Source organism: Vanellus vanellus, assembly GCF_965231255.1.
Source record: "Vanellus vanellus genome assembly, chromosome: 6".
NCBI lineage: Eukaryota > Metazoa > Chordata > Aves > Charadriiformes > Charadriidae > Vanellus > Vanellus vanellus.
In genome coordinates, this window is record NC_138911.1 from 43,588,413 (window position 1) to 43,607,062 (window position 18,650).

Consider the following 18,650-nt stretch of genomic DNA (forward strand, 5'->3'; position numbering starts at 1 on the left):
AAGACAGAGAAAAACCAAACCCAAGACATCAGTACAATTTAAAGCTCGGAATCTTAGCATCATAGGGTCAATAAGCCCTTCGATATCATTGAGCTTACCATTGACAGTCCCCTCAACCTATTCTGGTGTCACAGAAATCTGGTTTACTCAATAGCGATATAGAGCAGGAGTTACGCTATTTAACAGAGTATTTGCAGTCACTATTTAACAGAGACAGCACAGAGTAAAAAATACAGAGGCAACTGAATTATATTCTGTGATTAAGTGCAGGTAAATCTCAATTTTTTTTAATGTACACATCCACTACACTAATCAGGTACCCAAACATGGGAAAGTGGACTTGTCAGGTATTTTGACTAGGCAAACTATCTAGATAAAAAAGCAAGCAGCCACAATCCCACTGTATTGAAGAGCAACCTCTCTAAGGAAGGAAACAGCTTTTGCTGAGGACTGAGCCTTTGATAAAATACGCCAATCTGAGGAAACCGAGTTTGTTACCCAATGGCATGTTCTCTATTTGCTCTGATTATCATAGCAAAAAATGGCATGCGGAAACCAGCCAACGGATCACAACAACAACAACAAAATTACACCAGCTGGTGATGGGCTGTCGTAGCTTCACAGTTTCTATACACCTTAGAAGAAGAACTTGTATATAGTATTTTGTAAAAATTAAACATATTCAGCAATTGTAATCTTGGAGATCACGATCCAATTAATATCTGAAACGTGGAAAACTTTTCCAGTCTCTTCTGGTGAGTTATTTTTCATTAAAATGAACAGGCATAAATGAAATACTTTGTATTTAAAAAAAAAAAAAAAAAAGAATTGTGATGTATTTTTAGAAGCTGGTCAGAAATTTTCAGCTGACATGGAAATGCCCGGCAAGGGAGCTTGCAAGGTTTTGTCTGAGGTATCTTGGGGGTGACGAATGTGTGTGGGTTCCCAGGCAGGACTCCAGAGCCACTCCTGTGTGCAATCCTGGCGCAATTCAGAGCTCTGCACCTATCTTTCAAAAAACATGCCTGTTGAAGGAACCCTGGAATCATAGGGCTATGTTGGTTTTCAATAGTCCATCTGGTGGGCTCTTCCCTGGGGTTAGAGTCTGTCAAAGTTCTGGGTCACCTGTACCCACCTCACTAATAGGTCTCCCTTCACTACGACTGGAAACCAGCGTTTTCCAGGCTAACCCCAAGCCCTGGGGTAACTTTTTGGCAGATGACTGCAGTGTTAATTTATACCTGCCTCAGGCTTTAGAATCTGTGCATTCCAGAGTCAGCCTGGAGGCAGATGGTGTGGTGCTACTCCAGGCACTCTGTCCTGTTGCTGAGTATGAGAGCCCCAGGAGCCCTGGATGGGACAGGGTCAGCCCCCAGGCTGCAAGCAGCACTGCCAGAGCATCCCCGATGTCCCGGGGCTGAAATGAAAGCTCAGAGTCAGGCAAGTCTGCAGACAGGTCGTTGCACTCTGACGCTGTGTCACACTGTGCTGCACGTCTGTCCTAGGAAGCTCCTGGCTGCTCCTGACACTGATGTGTTGGTCAGTTCCAGTGCACAGCATGAGGTCCAGGAGAATGTGGCCCTCAGGACCAGACATCATGTTTTGCGGTACGCAAACACACACGCGCATCTACGCAGATGTGAAATACATCATAAGCTCCTATTAATGAGATTCCTGCAGAAAATTATTACAATTGATAGAAAGGTTAAGTCTAAAATCAAGTTTCTAAAAGTCATAATCTTGTTCCAGATCATGTCAGAGAATACGAAGTGTGACTGGGACAATTTTTAAAGGAATATAAGCATTGCCACTGTAGAGCAGTGTTCTCCAATGCACCAACCTAGTATGGAAAAGCAGCTTTGCTTCACCCCGAAAGAATGAACTAGAGAAAGAGGGCAGAACGATTTAGCCTGGAAGATTTCCAGAAGTGAACAGGCAGAACTGATACAAGTGCGCTAGAATATAGAATATATACTAGCCATACACAAGTGTCTGGCGTTGAATACTTACTGAGTGCATTAGGTAGGAAACATGGCAAGGACTGGTATCCCTGGTTAACGTTTTTAATGCTTCTGGTTACAGATTTTCCCTATTCAAATGTCTTCATACAATACATTATGTTACTATTTTTTTTATACTGATTTAATTAGTTGTAAATTACTTACGTTTAGTTTCCCTTTGGTCTTGACTACTTGCACTGGCATAACTGTACCACTTATTATACTTTGAAACTGCACCTCATTTCTACTTATGGTTTACACTTTCAAGCAAAGGTGTCTCAACATTTTAACATCTCTCAGTCATTCTTTCTGTAGTCCTATCACAACTCTTCTATAATTTTAGAATTTATTTCTGCATATTTTTGCAATTGAGAAACAGATTTTGAGATAACAACTTGCCAAATTAATTCATTCTTACAAAATTTATTTTATTTAGATTTACAGCTTTTCCACAGAAGCATGTGGTTTATTCGTCATTAAATAAAGGTTTCTGAACAAGGAATTTCAAGTGTTACACATTCTTCTTCTCCTTCTCTCCTATGTTATCACTGCAGAATGTCTTACAACATCAATGAAAGACAGTACAGGGTACAAAACACACCACTGCCATCCAGTACTACTTGTTCATGCTGAGAAACAAAGGTCAACACAATAAAGTGTTACTCATTCAACAGCTGTCTCTATCATTAGTTACCTTAATCCCAGAACCAGTGTTAGTGCTTCATGCAGACCTGAGGTTAGTAAAAGACTAAAACTTTAAGAAGATGTAGGGGTCATTTCTCAATCAGTGTGAAATTCTTTTTAGTGTGAACAAGGGCAACAGGGAAAGTTTGCATACAATTTGGTTACAAGCTTAGTGCTCTAGTAAAAGTAAGAGGAACAAAGGGGTTTTTTGGACACTTTGTCTTACCTTCAGATAAACAGAACTGATATTTAATGATCTAAAAAGAGGGGAAATAAAATAATGAAATAATCATAAGGAGTTCAAGAAATTTCAGAACAGGAAGGCCTCGAGTTACTCATTTTCTTTTACCGATTTTCTCATTAGTAACTGAAAATGCAGTATCCTCTTATAAAACAGGTATTTTACTGGAAAGCAAAAATGACCTTAAAACCAACTTTGCAGCTAATAACCGGGGAACAAAATTGACAATCGCAAGGCTCTCAGACTTCCAATTTAAAATTTTACATTCTGAATATGTAGTGAGCCTTAAAGCTTTCTTATAGGAACGGTGTACTTAGATTAAAGAACGGATCTACCTGAGCCAGCCTGGATGAAGGAGTACCAATGCTCCCACGGAGACTTTGTACAGGAGAACACAAAATTTACTGTAAAAATACAGGGTCTGGTTGCTGTATTAAAGTAGCTAGCCAAATCTTAATGCCAGGCACTGGCTTATGATGCCAGGCAACAGAATAAAGATTTAAAAGCAGCTTTGCCCAGGTTCTCAAATATGTACATATAGTCTTTCAGATTAACGGCAACTCTTAATGACGGGCACAGGTCTGAATTTGTAGTCTTTATAAGTAAGGATACTGCATTTCAAATAAGATTGTAACAAAACCAGTTCTTTACTGTAATTCTTACCTGTCTCTGAGGGCAAATGGTGGTAAGGTGCTGGACAGAAAACCTGAGCAGCGAAATCCTCAAAAGTTGAAGGCTCTAGATGATGTTGAACAATTGTTTGCAGGTATCGTGCTCTCTCCTCGTAACTGGTTTAGCCAAGAGTTAAGGAGTAATTTACATCATGTACTGTAACTGCTAAATATCAGTGTTGTAATTCAGAATTCTTGTTTTTATTAAATACATATCACGTATTCCAGTGATAGTACGCATTTTTTTTTAATTCTTTGCATAACTATGATACCATCTGATGTACTGAAGTAATATTAACTATAAGATAAACATGACTAATGTAAACTGTATGGCTCAACTATCTTTTTTTCACGTGACACAAAACTTTCTAACTTTTTTCCAAACAACAGCAACTTAAATACCCTCTTTTACGTAACTGATTTGGCTGTACTCTGGTCACAATTAAATATAAAAAAGTTACAATTTTTAAGAGGTATAGCATGAAAAACTATGTTAGCATTAACAAAGTAAATGATTTTGCACTCTTCCGTAACAAACTGCTTCCATAATCCCTAAATACACACACACACGCAGCTAGGATAAATACATAGCAAAATTTGAGTATTGGGAAAAGCACCTCATCAATTATGCCGTTAAAACAAGCAAGAATATTTGTAAAGAATCCACAGGACCCTTAAATACTGGCTAACACGATGTCGGCAGGGCACTGACAGCAAAATACTGTACTTCTTCCTTTTCCCTGTGTTCTCCCTCTCTGATATTATTGACAAGAGCCCGGTATCTTGAAGTGTTGTTGCTTTTGAAGAACCCTCTCCAGGCTTCTTGTTCCAGCAGGCCTGATTGTGCTGTTAGCACAGAGAGAGCGAGAAAAAGAGAGAATATTTCTGCTGTTCATGAAAGCAACTATGGAAATGGCTGTCAAAATGTAGAGCAGCAGGCAGCAACATACAATTATCAAGAAAAACTACCATGCTGACTTCTTGTCGTATAGTTCCTGAACTGAGAAATCGGTTAACCTTTTCTCCCACAACTTTCAAACTCCTCCAGCTGGACTCAATACGTTGAATGAGGAAGACCTTCTCCAGTTATCTTAGAGAACCATAAAATAATCAGAAAATTTTCCTGGCCTTTACACTTCTGCACACTTTTTTTTTGTATTTTATTTGCAGATAGTGGGATTATTTTCTTCTTACCTAGTTCTGTGTTCTCTTCCTAAAAAAAAAAAAAAACCACCAAAAAACAAACAACCCCAAAAAGTCACCATGCTGTGGAGGAATGCACTCGGAATCAATTTCTTGAAGGTTCTCAGTTCTGATTTCAAGTCTGCTGCTCTTTTTGCGGAGGACGGGAAGTGAGGAAATTACCTTCCTGACAATTTCACCATCTGTGAAATGGGGATAATATTAATCTTGCACACATTTTTAGCAATCCAAACATAAAAATTGCATGACAAGTGATAAGGATTTTTAATAACAGGTGCTAACATAATAAATAAATAATGATACTACTTTCAGTTATTATAAGCAATAAAATTCTCAGTCCTGAATTACAGCTGGAAACAATACCCATCACCTTAGCTTTTAAAACTATACTTCAACAATTACAGAACTTTTCCTATGAAACCATTTTGCAGGTGTTTTCTGTACAATATTTACACTAGATTTTGCATTATATCTCAATATGAAAAAAAGTACAGAGATTATGTTATCTGAGAACAACTTCTAGTGAATACACTGATTTTCACTGTACAACAACACAGTAAAACTGGGGAACAATTTTCCTTCCAAAATCCATGTTCCAAATTGTTTCTGGATCCCGAGACAGCTGAACCTCAGCAGAAGTCTCGGGCTGGAGAAGCTATAATAGAAGCACGGGGACAAGAGAAAATATAAAAATCTCCCATTGTAATGCTTCTTAGGTTGGGGGATAAACACAGTATTGAGCCTTAACACAGGAGAGTAATATAGCACAGTTTTTAAGAGGCTATGTATAAGTGGTAGAGGATGAAACTGATGGTTGAAGTCTAAATAATACTACGTATCTCACAACTTGTTGAAAAGCACTTTTTTCATTGGGGGAGATTCACAGCTGCTGAATTTTCTGCAGTTAATAGAGTCCTTTGATTCACAGCAGTGCCCCTTGCACAAAAAATACTGGCCTTTGTGTATTACCAGAAACTAATTTTCTATTTGGCTGAAAAGGGAAAAATGGGGTTATTGCTTCTCCCTCCTACGGAGCTTTTCATTATGCCTGATGCACTCAACTTCTAAGCTCTTCTGAGAAAAAAAAATAACTGAAGAGGCAAGAGGTAGAAAAATGAGCTTGTTAGCACATTAGAAGTGAAGTATCTTGGTGGGCCCTAGAAATTCCCAGTGGTGTGTTAACTTATCGCTCTATGCATGCTGGCACTGATAGTCTCCCAATTGATCACTCTCTTTTCGCACCAAAGGTGCTGCCAGGAAGCAAAGGCTGAAGGCCCACAGGAGAACAGGCTGCTATCAAAACAAGCTGTTTTTAAAAGTCTGCTTGAATGGGTAAAATGTTTCATGAAAAAGTAGGGTGGAGACACCTACCTGCTTTTAAAATGCTCTACTTTCAGAGGTCTCTAAATGAAACCTTTTAGTTTATCCTATTATATCCAAAGCTTATACACAAATAAGGCTAAAATGAAGGAAAGTTACCACTTTGAACGTGACGAGGACGTTCCCATTCTCCAATCTAGGTACCTATCTCCTAACCAAATAAAGAAGTCTTGACACAGATGCTGACTGAGGAGGATAATGATGTTTTCATTACACAGTGGAGAGGACAAGCTTACATCAGTTCTAGAAGTCTAATTCAAATGCACACTTAGTACACCCAGAGAAAAATAATTCAGCTAGCCAGGTTGCCATTCGTCCCAACAATCCACAAAACCATCTGCAGCTTGTTAAAAAAAGAACCCTGCTTAAAAACAAAACAAAAGTCTGATGCGAAGGCCAAGTCCAAAGCTTGCTGTATTCTGCACTAAAAAATGACACGCTCTCCTCAGAACTCCTCTTCTGTATTAGAGACTGAGTAGCTGAGATTGGGATACTTTTTATCTTCTATTCACACATACTTTGAGAACACTCTAGTTTTTTAAAACTCCAAATTTGTATGCTTTTGTGGCTGAGATAATCTAGTTTTATGCTGCATTCGAACGAAACTATCTGCAAGAGTGACCATAAACCCACGGTAGTTAATTTCGACATGACTTCTAATAGGCTAGACATTTATTTCTTTAAAACGGTGCTCTCTAGGGAAGAGTTATTAGCACCTACAAATTGAGTGGCACATACAAACTCAATGGCTAGTAATAATAGGGCAATGCAAGCTGTATTCTTACTGCAAGTGGATGTTGCCACTGGCATCAGCAATTAAGATGGAATGGGAAGGATGCACAGACAAACCAATGGAGAAAAACTCTGGCAGAGAGAGTGACTTAGCTCTTAAACAACAGCGTTGTGAGCTTTCTGCTTCTGAAGAAGGTGCTAACTGGAACAAAATAGAATGGATAAGGTAAAATATACATTAATTATACAGGCAGTCACCCAAATCCATCAGCTAAAAAGTTGCAGATATATAATCTGCAAAAGGCATAACGAAAAATCTAATGACTTCATTATACTTTTCCAGAAGATATTGTTCTGAAAAATACAATCAATACAAGAAAAAAATCAGGTATCATACCTTTATAGATCACTCAGGTTGTAGTCACTTCAGCTAAAATTTCATTTGCATTACAATCCATTTTACTTATTTTCTAAATCTGCAATTATTTCTATTAATACTGAAAATACTTTACTTTCCATTATTACTGGTAAGCATGCAATTTTTTAGACCTGCTGATTTGCACTTGGCAACAAGCACCGAAATCCTGGCTGTCAGATCACCTACTTATGTTTAATCTGTCTGAAAAAACACATCTCATGTCTTCACCTAATAGCTCTCCATCACTGATGATTGTATCACTTAACTTTTTTAACTCAAGCTCTGTTTCGATTCCTATGGCAGAATACATCTACATCTTGCAGATGCTTTTTGCATAATCCAAGCTAAAACTTTTTCTAGCCATCTACGTGAATAAATTATCTCAGCTCTTACTTCCCATCTCAGTTACTGCCCTATCTTTCTTTTCGACCTCAATAAACGAATTTTACTTCTCCTGATATCTACCGGGAGCATTGCAGAGCCCACTTTCAGAACATACTGCTCAGATGGGGTATTCTCTTCAGATACCGCCATCAGTCTGCCGCTCCCTAACACAGATGCAGGCTACTTTTTTTAACTTCATAGTCCATACCTATTTGATCAATTTTATCAAAACTACTCCTGCCTCCAGTCAGTTAACACAGACAGCCACAGACAGCTACTTTTGTTCTTTCTTCCATGTGGCTCCTTATAGCTAGTAGCAGGTCTCTGTAAATGTCCGCAAAACAATCCCCCTTCAAACTTTCCCCTTTGTTATGATGTTTATCTAGAAAGAAACAAGGAAAATACCTTGGAAGGCCTACACAGACTGTTGCTGTGTAAGTCACACAACTATTCGTTCCATCTGCTATTGTTTCACATTTCCCTGAATTTTGTATCTGCCTTCATCTGTTGTCTTCAGTTTTATACTTGGCTTTTTTATTTCTGGGGGGGGGCACACAACATCTGTCTTGTGCTGTACTCCATCTCAGTATAATGAGACTGAGGTCTATGCTAAGGATGTATGTGTGCCACAATAATACAAGCAAAACCACTCTCCTCCTTGCATCTTCATCCACCATTGTAATCTTTTTCCTTTATATTCAAAACAATTCCCTCACATTAATTCTTTTTTTTTTTAATCCATGGCTTTATCATCCTTCAGTTTAGTGACAAAATCTGTTTGCTACATTTCCCCACACCTCTAGTTGTTTAGTCTTTATTTTTCCTTTCCTGTAATTTTAACCATGCAGTCTCCACAAAATCCCGTACTTCCTATTGTTCAGCCTCTTCTACTGTCATCTTTCAAGTCCTTCTGTTGAATTGCATTATTCTGATTAAACGTTTTCTTTCCATTCTTCTTATTCACACCTCTCTCACACTTTAGAACAAAGTCTGCCTGTAGGTTTTAGAACTGAAGAAAATACAATACAACAAATCCATCTAGTATTTTGCAGTTAAAGAAGAGTGGATGCGCAATTACTATGTTACAATCATCCAGGGAACACCAATCCTAAAAAGTCATTAACCTGAGACTGAAAAAAAATGAAGAAAAAGCAGCTTCACATTAGAGTAAAATTTCCAAGACTTTAGGAGTATGGCACTTTACAATTCTGGAACCTGTCTATTACCAGAGCATCTAAGTGCTAGAGTCACAAAAGGGCTGGAGAAGAAATCCTACTGCCTGCACCAAAGACCATTTGATAAGAAACGCTTCCTGAGCAGGGACCGGAATCCAGGGACTCTCCTCTCCCAGGAAAGTACCATAACCATTAGGCTATACAGATGAGCGTGTACTTTCCCTGTGATTCAGAGGAGATCTTATTTTACGAAACGAAGAGCAATTTCAGCAGTGAACGGAGTATGCCTGATTACAAAATGTCCTCACTCCCAATGGTTAGAACAGTTTTGTAAGAGGTAGGAGATGTGGCCTCAAAATTGGAAACCGCTCTCTCGTTTCCTGGCTGATTGATATAACTAGGGAGTTACCTCCTGTTGTGTTTGTATGGGCTCTAATCCAGCGAGTGTACCTTCAAAAAAACTCTTAGCATTGCTGCCTCGCCGGTCAGATGAGCAAAGAAATACCTGCCTACTCAATGGACAAAGAGAGGCATGAACTGGGCATTTGGCCGTTCAGCATCCAGAAAGGACTCGGGCAGCTCCAGCACGTGCTGAAGTGGGCAGATCTCCAGGGAAGGGTGCAGTGAAAGCTTTAGATACCTGTGAACTTTAGAGGCATCCAAGACTAAGCAGTTGCTACGTGGAGATTCTCATCACCTATATGTTAGACTCGGGCACCTATGAGGCTAGTCGGGAGGAACTTGGGTCAGACAGAGAGCAGTTATATGCCTAACTGCTCTCAAGAATTTTGGAAAAATATACAGAAAACTTCATCAAGACAGATCTCCTCAGCAGCTTCTGGAGGGAAGGATTATGCTGGGGAACCTACTCAATGACAGCAAGCTAAAAAAGGGCTGAAGAGATGCACAGCTCATTACTATACTAAAACACTGATAGAAATACTTGTAATGTTCTCTTTAAAAGATCGGAATTTCATTTGTTCAACAAAATTTCAAGTAATGCATTTGAGAAGTACCTAGAGTCACCAATGGCAGAAAACCTGTACTTTTCCAAAAGTCAAAAGAAAGTATTTATCATTGCAGACACCACAATAAAACGTTATGCCTCAGCTTCCACTTAGGAGATGACTTCTAGATGATTTAAAATGCATCAAGACCACTATAGTTCAGGAAATACCCTAGAACCATTAAGTTCCATGTTGTAAGCTCAACAATGCTATGGGCGTTTCTACATCCCTACCAATAGGCTGGTGAAGTCCAGTTGACTGATAACACAACTTTTTTTTCTTTTCTTTTTTAGAAAAAAAAAAAAAAGGTTTTGTGAAATGGAGTAAAAATGTGGGCTCTTCAGTCATTTTTTTTTCCATTACTCGGTCCGCCTTTCAGAAAAACTGAACAAAAATTGAAATGAGACACTTCCATGAAAGTTTTATTAATAAATCTTCCTTTCTGATGCCTGTGTATCTATATCTATGCACACTGCAGTATATATCACAACATAACTGTATATTACAATATGTGATCACAATACTGACAGTATGCAGAGTACCTGAGATTCTTTGGTTCAGGTGCTAGGAAAAAGAGGAGTTTTTGATGATCACCCAGAAATACCTCTCAGAAAAAAAGTCAGACAATGCATTTCTAAATAGCAAGATGGACTTTTTCAGGTTAAATTACAAACTACTGTTAGAAATACATATACAGCTGCATCCCTGGCAGTTCCAACTGTTAGCAAAATCATCTAAGAAGTCAATATATATTGATATGATTGTGGAGAGTATGACACTGTCAGCTAGGCTTTTGGAAAATAATTTAGACAAGCACTGCTCCATCCTTAACTGGAAAGTGAAAATCCTCCACCCAGAGATAGTTGCTTGTAGGATCAATGGACATCTCCAAGAGGATTTCTAATTGCGTGTATATACTATTTGTATAAAAGAGATTATCAATATTTTAAGAAAAGCTACAGAAGATGACACCCTCTTGTTTACTACATTTGCCCTCTCAGAAAATTTAGAAGCACACCTTTTCTAAAACACCGCAAGTCTGTAGTATTGTCAACATACAAAAACGTTCCCGGTATATTAAAGGCCGAAGGAAACAAAGAAACAGTGAGGCACAGCGAACGGCACATGTTGGTAGGAGATTTTAAGTTTCTTGCTCCCCGGCCTGAAAAGGTGTTCAAACCCCACAGAATTAATTGCTACAGTTTGAGGTACTTAAAATGATGAAAGCATCAGTTCTACTGGGCAGGTTTTTCCTAGCAAATTACAAATCCTGATGTCAAAACATGAAAGGAGGACTGCCTCCAGTAAAAAGACAACAAGTACAGGTTAGGACCAAGGTTATACAGAAGCTGAAAGGAAAAGTTAGCCATAGCAGAATTTGCCTTCCAAAGGAAGACAGGACAAAACCCACACATCACACAAATGGAAGTTTTTTTCTGGGAAATCTCACTCTGAAAGAAGAGATTGTACAGTGGTTGTCAAACCAGCTGAACTCATACTGAGTCACAGCAATTTGTACTCTTTGTTGGCTCTTAGAATTAAGGATGGAAGTCGGGCTGCTATTGATCCGGTGTTGGAAGCCCTGCAACTAGCTGCGTTTTGTGTGCAGGTGGGTGATCAGTATCAACTGGCCACACTGAGAGGAATAGTTAAAGTTCTCTTATATTCTGAAAAGTGACTCTGTAGAAGTGGCATCATGGTGTTCCCCATTTATTGCATTTCAGTGATTTCCACATCTAGTCATCTAGTTTGCACAGTATACAAATAAAAAGATTTCTTTTTTTCCAGCTGCAACTTCTGTTTACTCAAGTCAACTCCATAACTCAAAGTTAGCCCGAGTTCTTTTCTGTTTCTTAAATACTGCCAATATTGAAAATGGCATATAAATATTTTGCTCTGCGCATCTGTTTACACAGCCAGGCTCTAAATTAAAGCAGCTTCTGCATATGCAATTGGAACTTAGCCACAACACTGACGATCCATAAAGCAGAATTCAGTTCATTCTCCTCATGTCTGATGCGAGTTATTTGGGTGAAAGAGAAGAAAAAAAATTACTATGCTTGACACTACTGAACAGGTGAAAGAACTTTACAGTCTTCTAAGGTGATTTTTTCTCTACTGAAACCATATGTTCAACATTAGTGACAGCACTTTTGCAATATAATGTAACTATATTTTCTTACTCGTAAAAATGGAACACAAAACTCGGAGAAACCAGTTACATTTTAAAAGTAAACTTTTATGTTGCATTTCATGAAAACATTTTAGACCTGCAGAAGGGACTCAGTGTTAATTATCCAAAATCACTATTTTTAAGAAGTAATGCATATATGATAATTTACTAATTAATGTAGATATCATTAAAAAAATGAAAATAAATATGAAAAACAAGTAACAGACTAAGACTGTAGGATGTAAGTGAACATAAAATGTAGTATCTAACATCTTTAATAAAACCCCTTTTCAACACAAGTCGTACCTGCAAAAGGGCTTTCTGAGGCAATTTCTGAGGTAATTTTCTTCATGAAGAAAATAAGGGAATAGATAAATCCATACAAATTAATGCCATCGTTCCAGATCTTGCAATTTGTTTCCAATGCATATAGCTGCATCATTCTTTAAATGAATATAGTGAAAATTACTTTTCATTTTTCACACTACTAAAAAGTTCAATAAAACTGTGATAAATTAAAAGTCACTGGGCAAATTATAACAACACATGCTTTTGCCATTTACAGGCTTTTTCCTTTAAGAGCACTAATCTCACAGCTAAAGGAGACTACTTCCAGTAAGTCTACCCTATGGTTAAATGGTTCCAAGTCCTGCAAGGTAAGCACAGGTTAGATAAAGTTGCAGCCACTGAGTGTCTCCAAGTCAATGATATTGTTTTCTGTCTACTTTACTAACACATTATATATTGAAAGGCATCGACCGCATCTGGAATTATATAAGAATCTTCGTTTTTGCAGTGTGAGCACTTTCAAAATTGCTACATTACTGCAAGAAATTGTAATTGATGCTTGCGTTTTCATTGGAAAACCCAATACATTTAGCATTCCGCTAAATTTCCTTGTAGGAAAATCCTATATATTTTTTTTATTTTTACGTTGTTCCATCAGATCTTACAGCCAACTAAATTCTTCGGTGGTTTATAACATCATCTAGGACAGAAAAGCTGTGATTCATCAGTGCAGACAAAGCTGGGCTTTAATCCATTCCTATAACCATATTGCCAAGTCTAGATTGTTTACATTGCGTCTCAATTAAGAGACAGGCAGGACACCTGGTACTTCTTTATCTAAGTCCCACGGGCTGCCAGATGACTCAAAATCCATAACAGGTGCTAAGGCAGTGTGAGTGTAGCACCATTAACACAAGCTGGAATTGGATAAAATTTGGACTATGCTTAACCACTTAAAACACTCAATTATGAAATGAAAAATGTAGCCACTCTGCACCGAGCTCCTTTAGAAAAGGCACTTAAAAAGGAACGGAGAACTAGAATGCATGTGTAGTGGACTTAACATAAATTTTAATTTTAGTATAAAGATTCTCCAGAATTAAACTACACAAAACCCAGCTACATAAAAAAGTTATCTTTTTAAGATAATCATATAAAAATATGGAGACTATACTTACTGAATTGAATGAATTCTAATTCTGATCATCTGCTTAGGCAGCAAACATGACAAAACCGATGCTCAGACTTCTAGCCATTTCAATGCTAAGGGAAAAAATCTGAATTAACAATACTTAATGAATTTTCAACTCTGTAGAACCCAGAAGTTATTTATTTTAGGGACTTTGGGAAATGAAAACGTCTTACGGAAGGATTTTAAAAACAACAATGTTTAAGTGAAAAACTATAGGATAAAAGATATTCCTTTGCACCGAAAAATCCCATTGGTGATCTCTTTTCAGTACTTTTTCTGCTAAGGTGACTGAATGAAGTATTAAGCTTAGACACTGACAGAACACACCTCATGAGAGAAAAAATGAGTATCAGAAATTTTACAGTGGACAATTACTTAAGAACTATCTGTATCTAAACGTGCAGTAATCAAATTAAGTTTCTATTTAATATTGTAATTATCAAGAACGCAATATAGTGATTTTATTACCAGAGTAAGCAGTAACAAAGTACAGTAAACTGTCATTTAAGACAGTGTCATAGTATCTATGATAAGCAGCATATTGGCTTAAACTAATGCACTATATGCCTCTAGGGAACGACAGGCTCAGAGACTGGGTTTTAACATCAGAATCTATCCATTAATCTTGACTTAAATATAATCTACTCTGCAGTAAGAGGAAAGAATGGGCATTCAATGAATTATCTGTTTGAAATATAGCAGGAACATATTAACACAAACATATAGCAGAAAGTCTCAGTTTATTGTGTATTGTTGGTTTTACAAACCCTGAACTGCACAAAATTAAAAAGACAGTAAGATCAAATGGCTAGCAGTACCGCAAGGATGAATACCTCAACACCGTAACAGATTACTTGTTAAATTTACTGGCTGTGTGGTTAGAAGACTAATGACAGTATTTGCAAATACCCCGCTTGTTTTAGTAACAGGCTACGGAGGTGAAAACAAACAGTGAAGGAAACGGTGCTGAAGCCCTTATGCCGGCAGAATTCCTACTCCAACTTCCCGGAAGGATTTGTCTTACTAATGTATCCGAGACGGGAATCGATGGACCTAGAAGGTATGTTGTGCTAACTGTTTTGAAGCCCATTACGGCTGCCACCGCTTCAGGCCCTCTTTGGAGCGACGCTGCTGCCGGCAGACGGCAGGGCTCGCAGGCGGCCGCTCACCTGGCAGCAGCGGGCCCGCGGGAGGCAGCAGGGGAGGCACAGGGCCAGCGGGCCACGGGACTCAAGTTTATTGAGGATGCTGCACCAAATGTGCCACGGAGAGACGTTAAGGCATTGCAGTCGTCACTGCAGCCCACAAATAATGTGGAATAGTACAGGCCAGGGGGAACTGCAGCCCCGCATACTAACTCCTCAACTTGGGAGAGAGATTTATCCCCGCTCTGACGCTCAGCGTTACATCAGTTTTAAACTCAAGTAATTAAGGTTGATGAGCGTAAAAATACAGAAGCAAAACTGGCTCTTCCTTCTCTGGTATTGGCATGAATGCTTAAGCCCACTGTTTTCATATATTAAAATATTTACATTTCTACCTTGAATACTTTCTCTGCACATACAGACATATTCATTGATGAAACAGTAAAGAAAATGCCTTTCGTGAAGACACCACTACAAACTGTAGACTTACACAAATAAAAATTATATCAATATTAAATATTGTCCAGTGAAAAGATTGCACATATAGATATGTATTAATTTGCAGTTCCACACTACATAGTAAAAAGGAAAATGTCTCTCATGGGAAATGTCATTAATTCCATTCTGTACTTAATAAACTTTAGAAGTACTTTTTTTTTTTTTTTTGCTTTTACAGTTGAAGAGAATGTTTTCTCTTTACCCTGGGTTGCTGCAGCCCCGGTACGAGATAATCTACTTATAAGTCTCTTCGGAGGGCAGTAAAGTCGATTTTACAAATGATTTTTAAAACTCGAAGACAGGCTGCTTCTAGTTAAACGAAGAAAACAAATATTAATTTTCAGTCACTTCCCTCCTTCTTTATTTTGAAGGGCAATTAGTAAAGCAGCCCCTTTGCCCTCCTCCCTAGTGCTGTCAAGCTGTTGAGAGCAGTTTGCAGCACTACAATGGTACTATTGTGAACGCAGCCTGGGCTTCCTTCCCACAGAGAGTTAAATGGGCAGTTCCTGCTGCCCGTGATTGGTGTCCAGCGAAACAATACTTAAGAGCCAGGTTTTATCAGTTCCACGCCAAAGAAGTGAAGCCAGGGAACCCAAGCCTTCATATCATGCTGAACCATATGCCAACCCTGCTGGCCCCAAAGGTTTATCACTAAGAATCAGGATCCATCGTGTCCCCTGTGAAATTTCACTTCACATACCTCCTGCGAAACGCATGGCTTTGCTGAAAACTGACCTTTTTCCACAATTGGCAAGAACAGATGGACGGTAACTATGGTTTGGCAAGGAGAAATTAAAAGATTTTCTAACAGCCTGCATTCTTCTGTGTTTGGGAGGAGAAGCATTCAGAAGGAGATAGATATGTTTGTGACCCACAGATCTATTCAGGTGCAGTTAATCAGCAATTAAACTATTTTCTCAATGTCTAGAAAGTATATTGAGATTAATTTGATTGGCCAGCCTATGATTAGGACTCATGTCCTTCGCATTACCATATGGTAATTCCAATTAGTGTAATACTAACTTTTAATCCTTGCTTTATGTTAGTTTATTCTGTTTTTCTATTAAGTATGCGGCACGTACAAAGTAAACTATATACATACACCCTTTTTTGTTATAATTTTGACCTGTTTAATTAGTGAATATTGTTACATGAAGTATATTCCATCTCCAGCTAGATATTTCCATATACTGACAGCTCCTATATATAACCCCTTTTTTCAGTAACTGAAATGCAGACCTGTAGGAGAACAAAGACAACCAATGTGCTAGTTTCTATTAATCTCCTCTTTTTTTTTTTTTTTTTTTTTTTTGGTATTTATCATCTTCTAATCCCTCTGTTGGCACTGGAAAACATGCCCCAACTGTCTTGATTACCATATGTAGAATGATGCAGAAACAGTTTGCCAATATCTTATTCAACTCACTGGAAAACATCATTCTATTTCAGAGACATTACTGTTTGTCAGTTTTGCTTGTTACAAATAATCTCCCACTTTTCCCACCAATTAAAATATCAGAATCAACCATACACAATATCATATACTTATTCTTTATATGTACACAGCTTTTAGTGTTTATAAAATCTTTCAAGGTGTTTGCAAGCCACTTATCTGTTATTAGGGTTGAATTTAGGACTAGAAAAGGATTAAATCAATAAACAATGCTGTCTTTTACAACATGGGGCTTAAATAGTTTAAAAACATTTCTTTCATTAAATGTTAGAAACATCAGGAAAAATTGTTTAACCTTCTCTGCTTTTATTCACAGACTTCTGAGAGCTATCAAAGAAATCTGTATGAATTTTAACACCTTAAGGGGGCAAGAGTCTTAACATTTTAACAAAGGGCTTTTGTTATCCAAAATGTTTAATTAATTAATAGGCTAAGTAGGTATTAAGAAGAAACCTGTCATTTTGTGTTATACACAAAGCAATCAACTCTGTGTAAAACTGAACTACTTCATCTTTTCATTCCAATTTAAGGACTCCCAGCCTTCTCCCTGCAAATTTTTGTTTGAGGGATCTATACGCGCTTAAAACACACTTTATAATGAAGGAGTGATTGCTCTACTAACTTCCAGCTTACAACATACAAAATTTTCCTACCTTAAAAAGATGCAGTAAAAAAGAACTTCCCTCCCTCAAGCAATCTGTACTGACATATCCAGATTCAGAAGTTCCAGGAGGCTGATAAAGCACTTCACTGCTTTTCAGGGTAGCCCACTGATATCCTTCTATTCTAAAATAGAATGCCACTGGCATAAGCCTACCCATATTTTATACAGAAATCAGTAAAACCGATACCCCTCCTTCAGATGGGTAAATTAAATTTATGAAAGAATGCACAAGTAAAAGAACTTGGAATGTATTTTTCTGAACAGTACAAAAAGATTCAAGTCTCTCCCATAATTGCTTACAATATCAACAGAGGACTCAGCTCCTTCTAAGTGCAATTATTAGCAGAAAATTGTATTACTAGAGTCAATCAGTTTTGTGTCATTTGGTATTTTGCTTTTTACCACTTTCAAGAGTCTCACACATTTCATTAGGGAAGAGTAACTAATAAATAAAGCTGTACTACTAATTAAAAAACCAAGTTATAGATATCTTGTGATGACAAAAACATTAATACCCTTAAGGGTAAGCGCTTACACTATACCTCTTGAACAGGTACTCCCAGTATCCTAGTTCATATCTGCAGACAGCCCATAAGAAGAGGTAGAGACAGAAGAGCTACCTGGGCTAGGGAAGGCAGGTTCTGTGGGATTAGAAGAAGTGCAATTACAGACGAAAATATGTTTACCTGAACATACGCAAATCCAGAACTGCTGCTAAAGAAAAGCGTGTGTGTGTTTTGCAAAAAATCTCCCAGACTACATACATGAACATACACTACATTACACATAGCTTTCAAGCCTCACACTTCAATTTATTCCTCATATTAAAAATACATGAAAGCCAATCGAAACGAGGTGTATGTCTACACGAAAATGCAGTAAACCCTTGGTTTAGACATCTGCAAGTATTTCTCCAGCAGTTATTTGAAGTGTCTATATGACAAACACTAAAGCAAGAGTTTAAAAACCAATCACAAATGTTGGTTCAATCAGTTGTCTCTAGTGGCTAAAATCAAAGGCATTTAAAGTGATGCTGTGGAATTATTCATTGCAAAACAATCCTATTCTTTCAACAGGTAACTAATAAATGATGGCTGAGAACCGGCTTGCACTACCCCTGAGGTCCAATTGTTACTCAGAACACTGCCTACTTTTGCTCCCTGGTGTTGCATTTTAACTCTAATTGCATGATCAAGCCAATAAATTGGACTCAGGGGACAAAAAAACACTACAAAAGTACCTACTCTGACAAAACCAGAGGTTGCAAGAAAATGCACTTCAAACAGAAGTGAGGCAAGACAAGACAAGCGAAGAAGAGGTATCAAGGCTTGAAAGACAGTCA

General features: G+C 37.9%; 1 protein-coding gene across 3 annotated transcripts in view; it reads right to left on the minus strand.

Annotated features, from left to right (window-relative positions):
- The window catches only part of RALGAPA1 (Ral GTPase activating protein catalytic subunit alpha 1), a 135,097-nt gene that overhangs the window by 6,392 nt on the left and 110,055 nt on the right, over positions 1-18,650 (minus strand). For 2 of the 3 annotated variants that reach the window (XM_082484898.1, XM_082484897.1), the window contains exon 40: positions 3,589-3,713. In XM_082484898.1, the coding sequence (XP_082341024.1) occupies positions 3,589-3,713 (125 nt within the window). Of the gene's footprint in view, positions 1-3,565; positions 3,714-18,650 lie in introns of all 3 variants that reach the window. The other variant, XM_082484899.1, reaches the window with a different exon arrangement.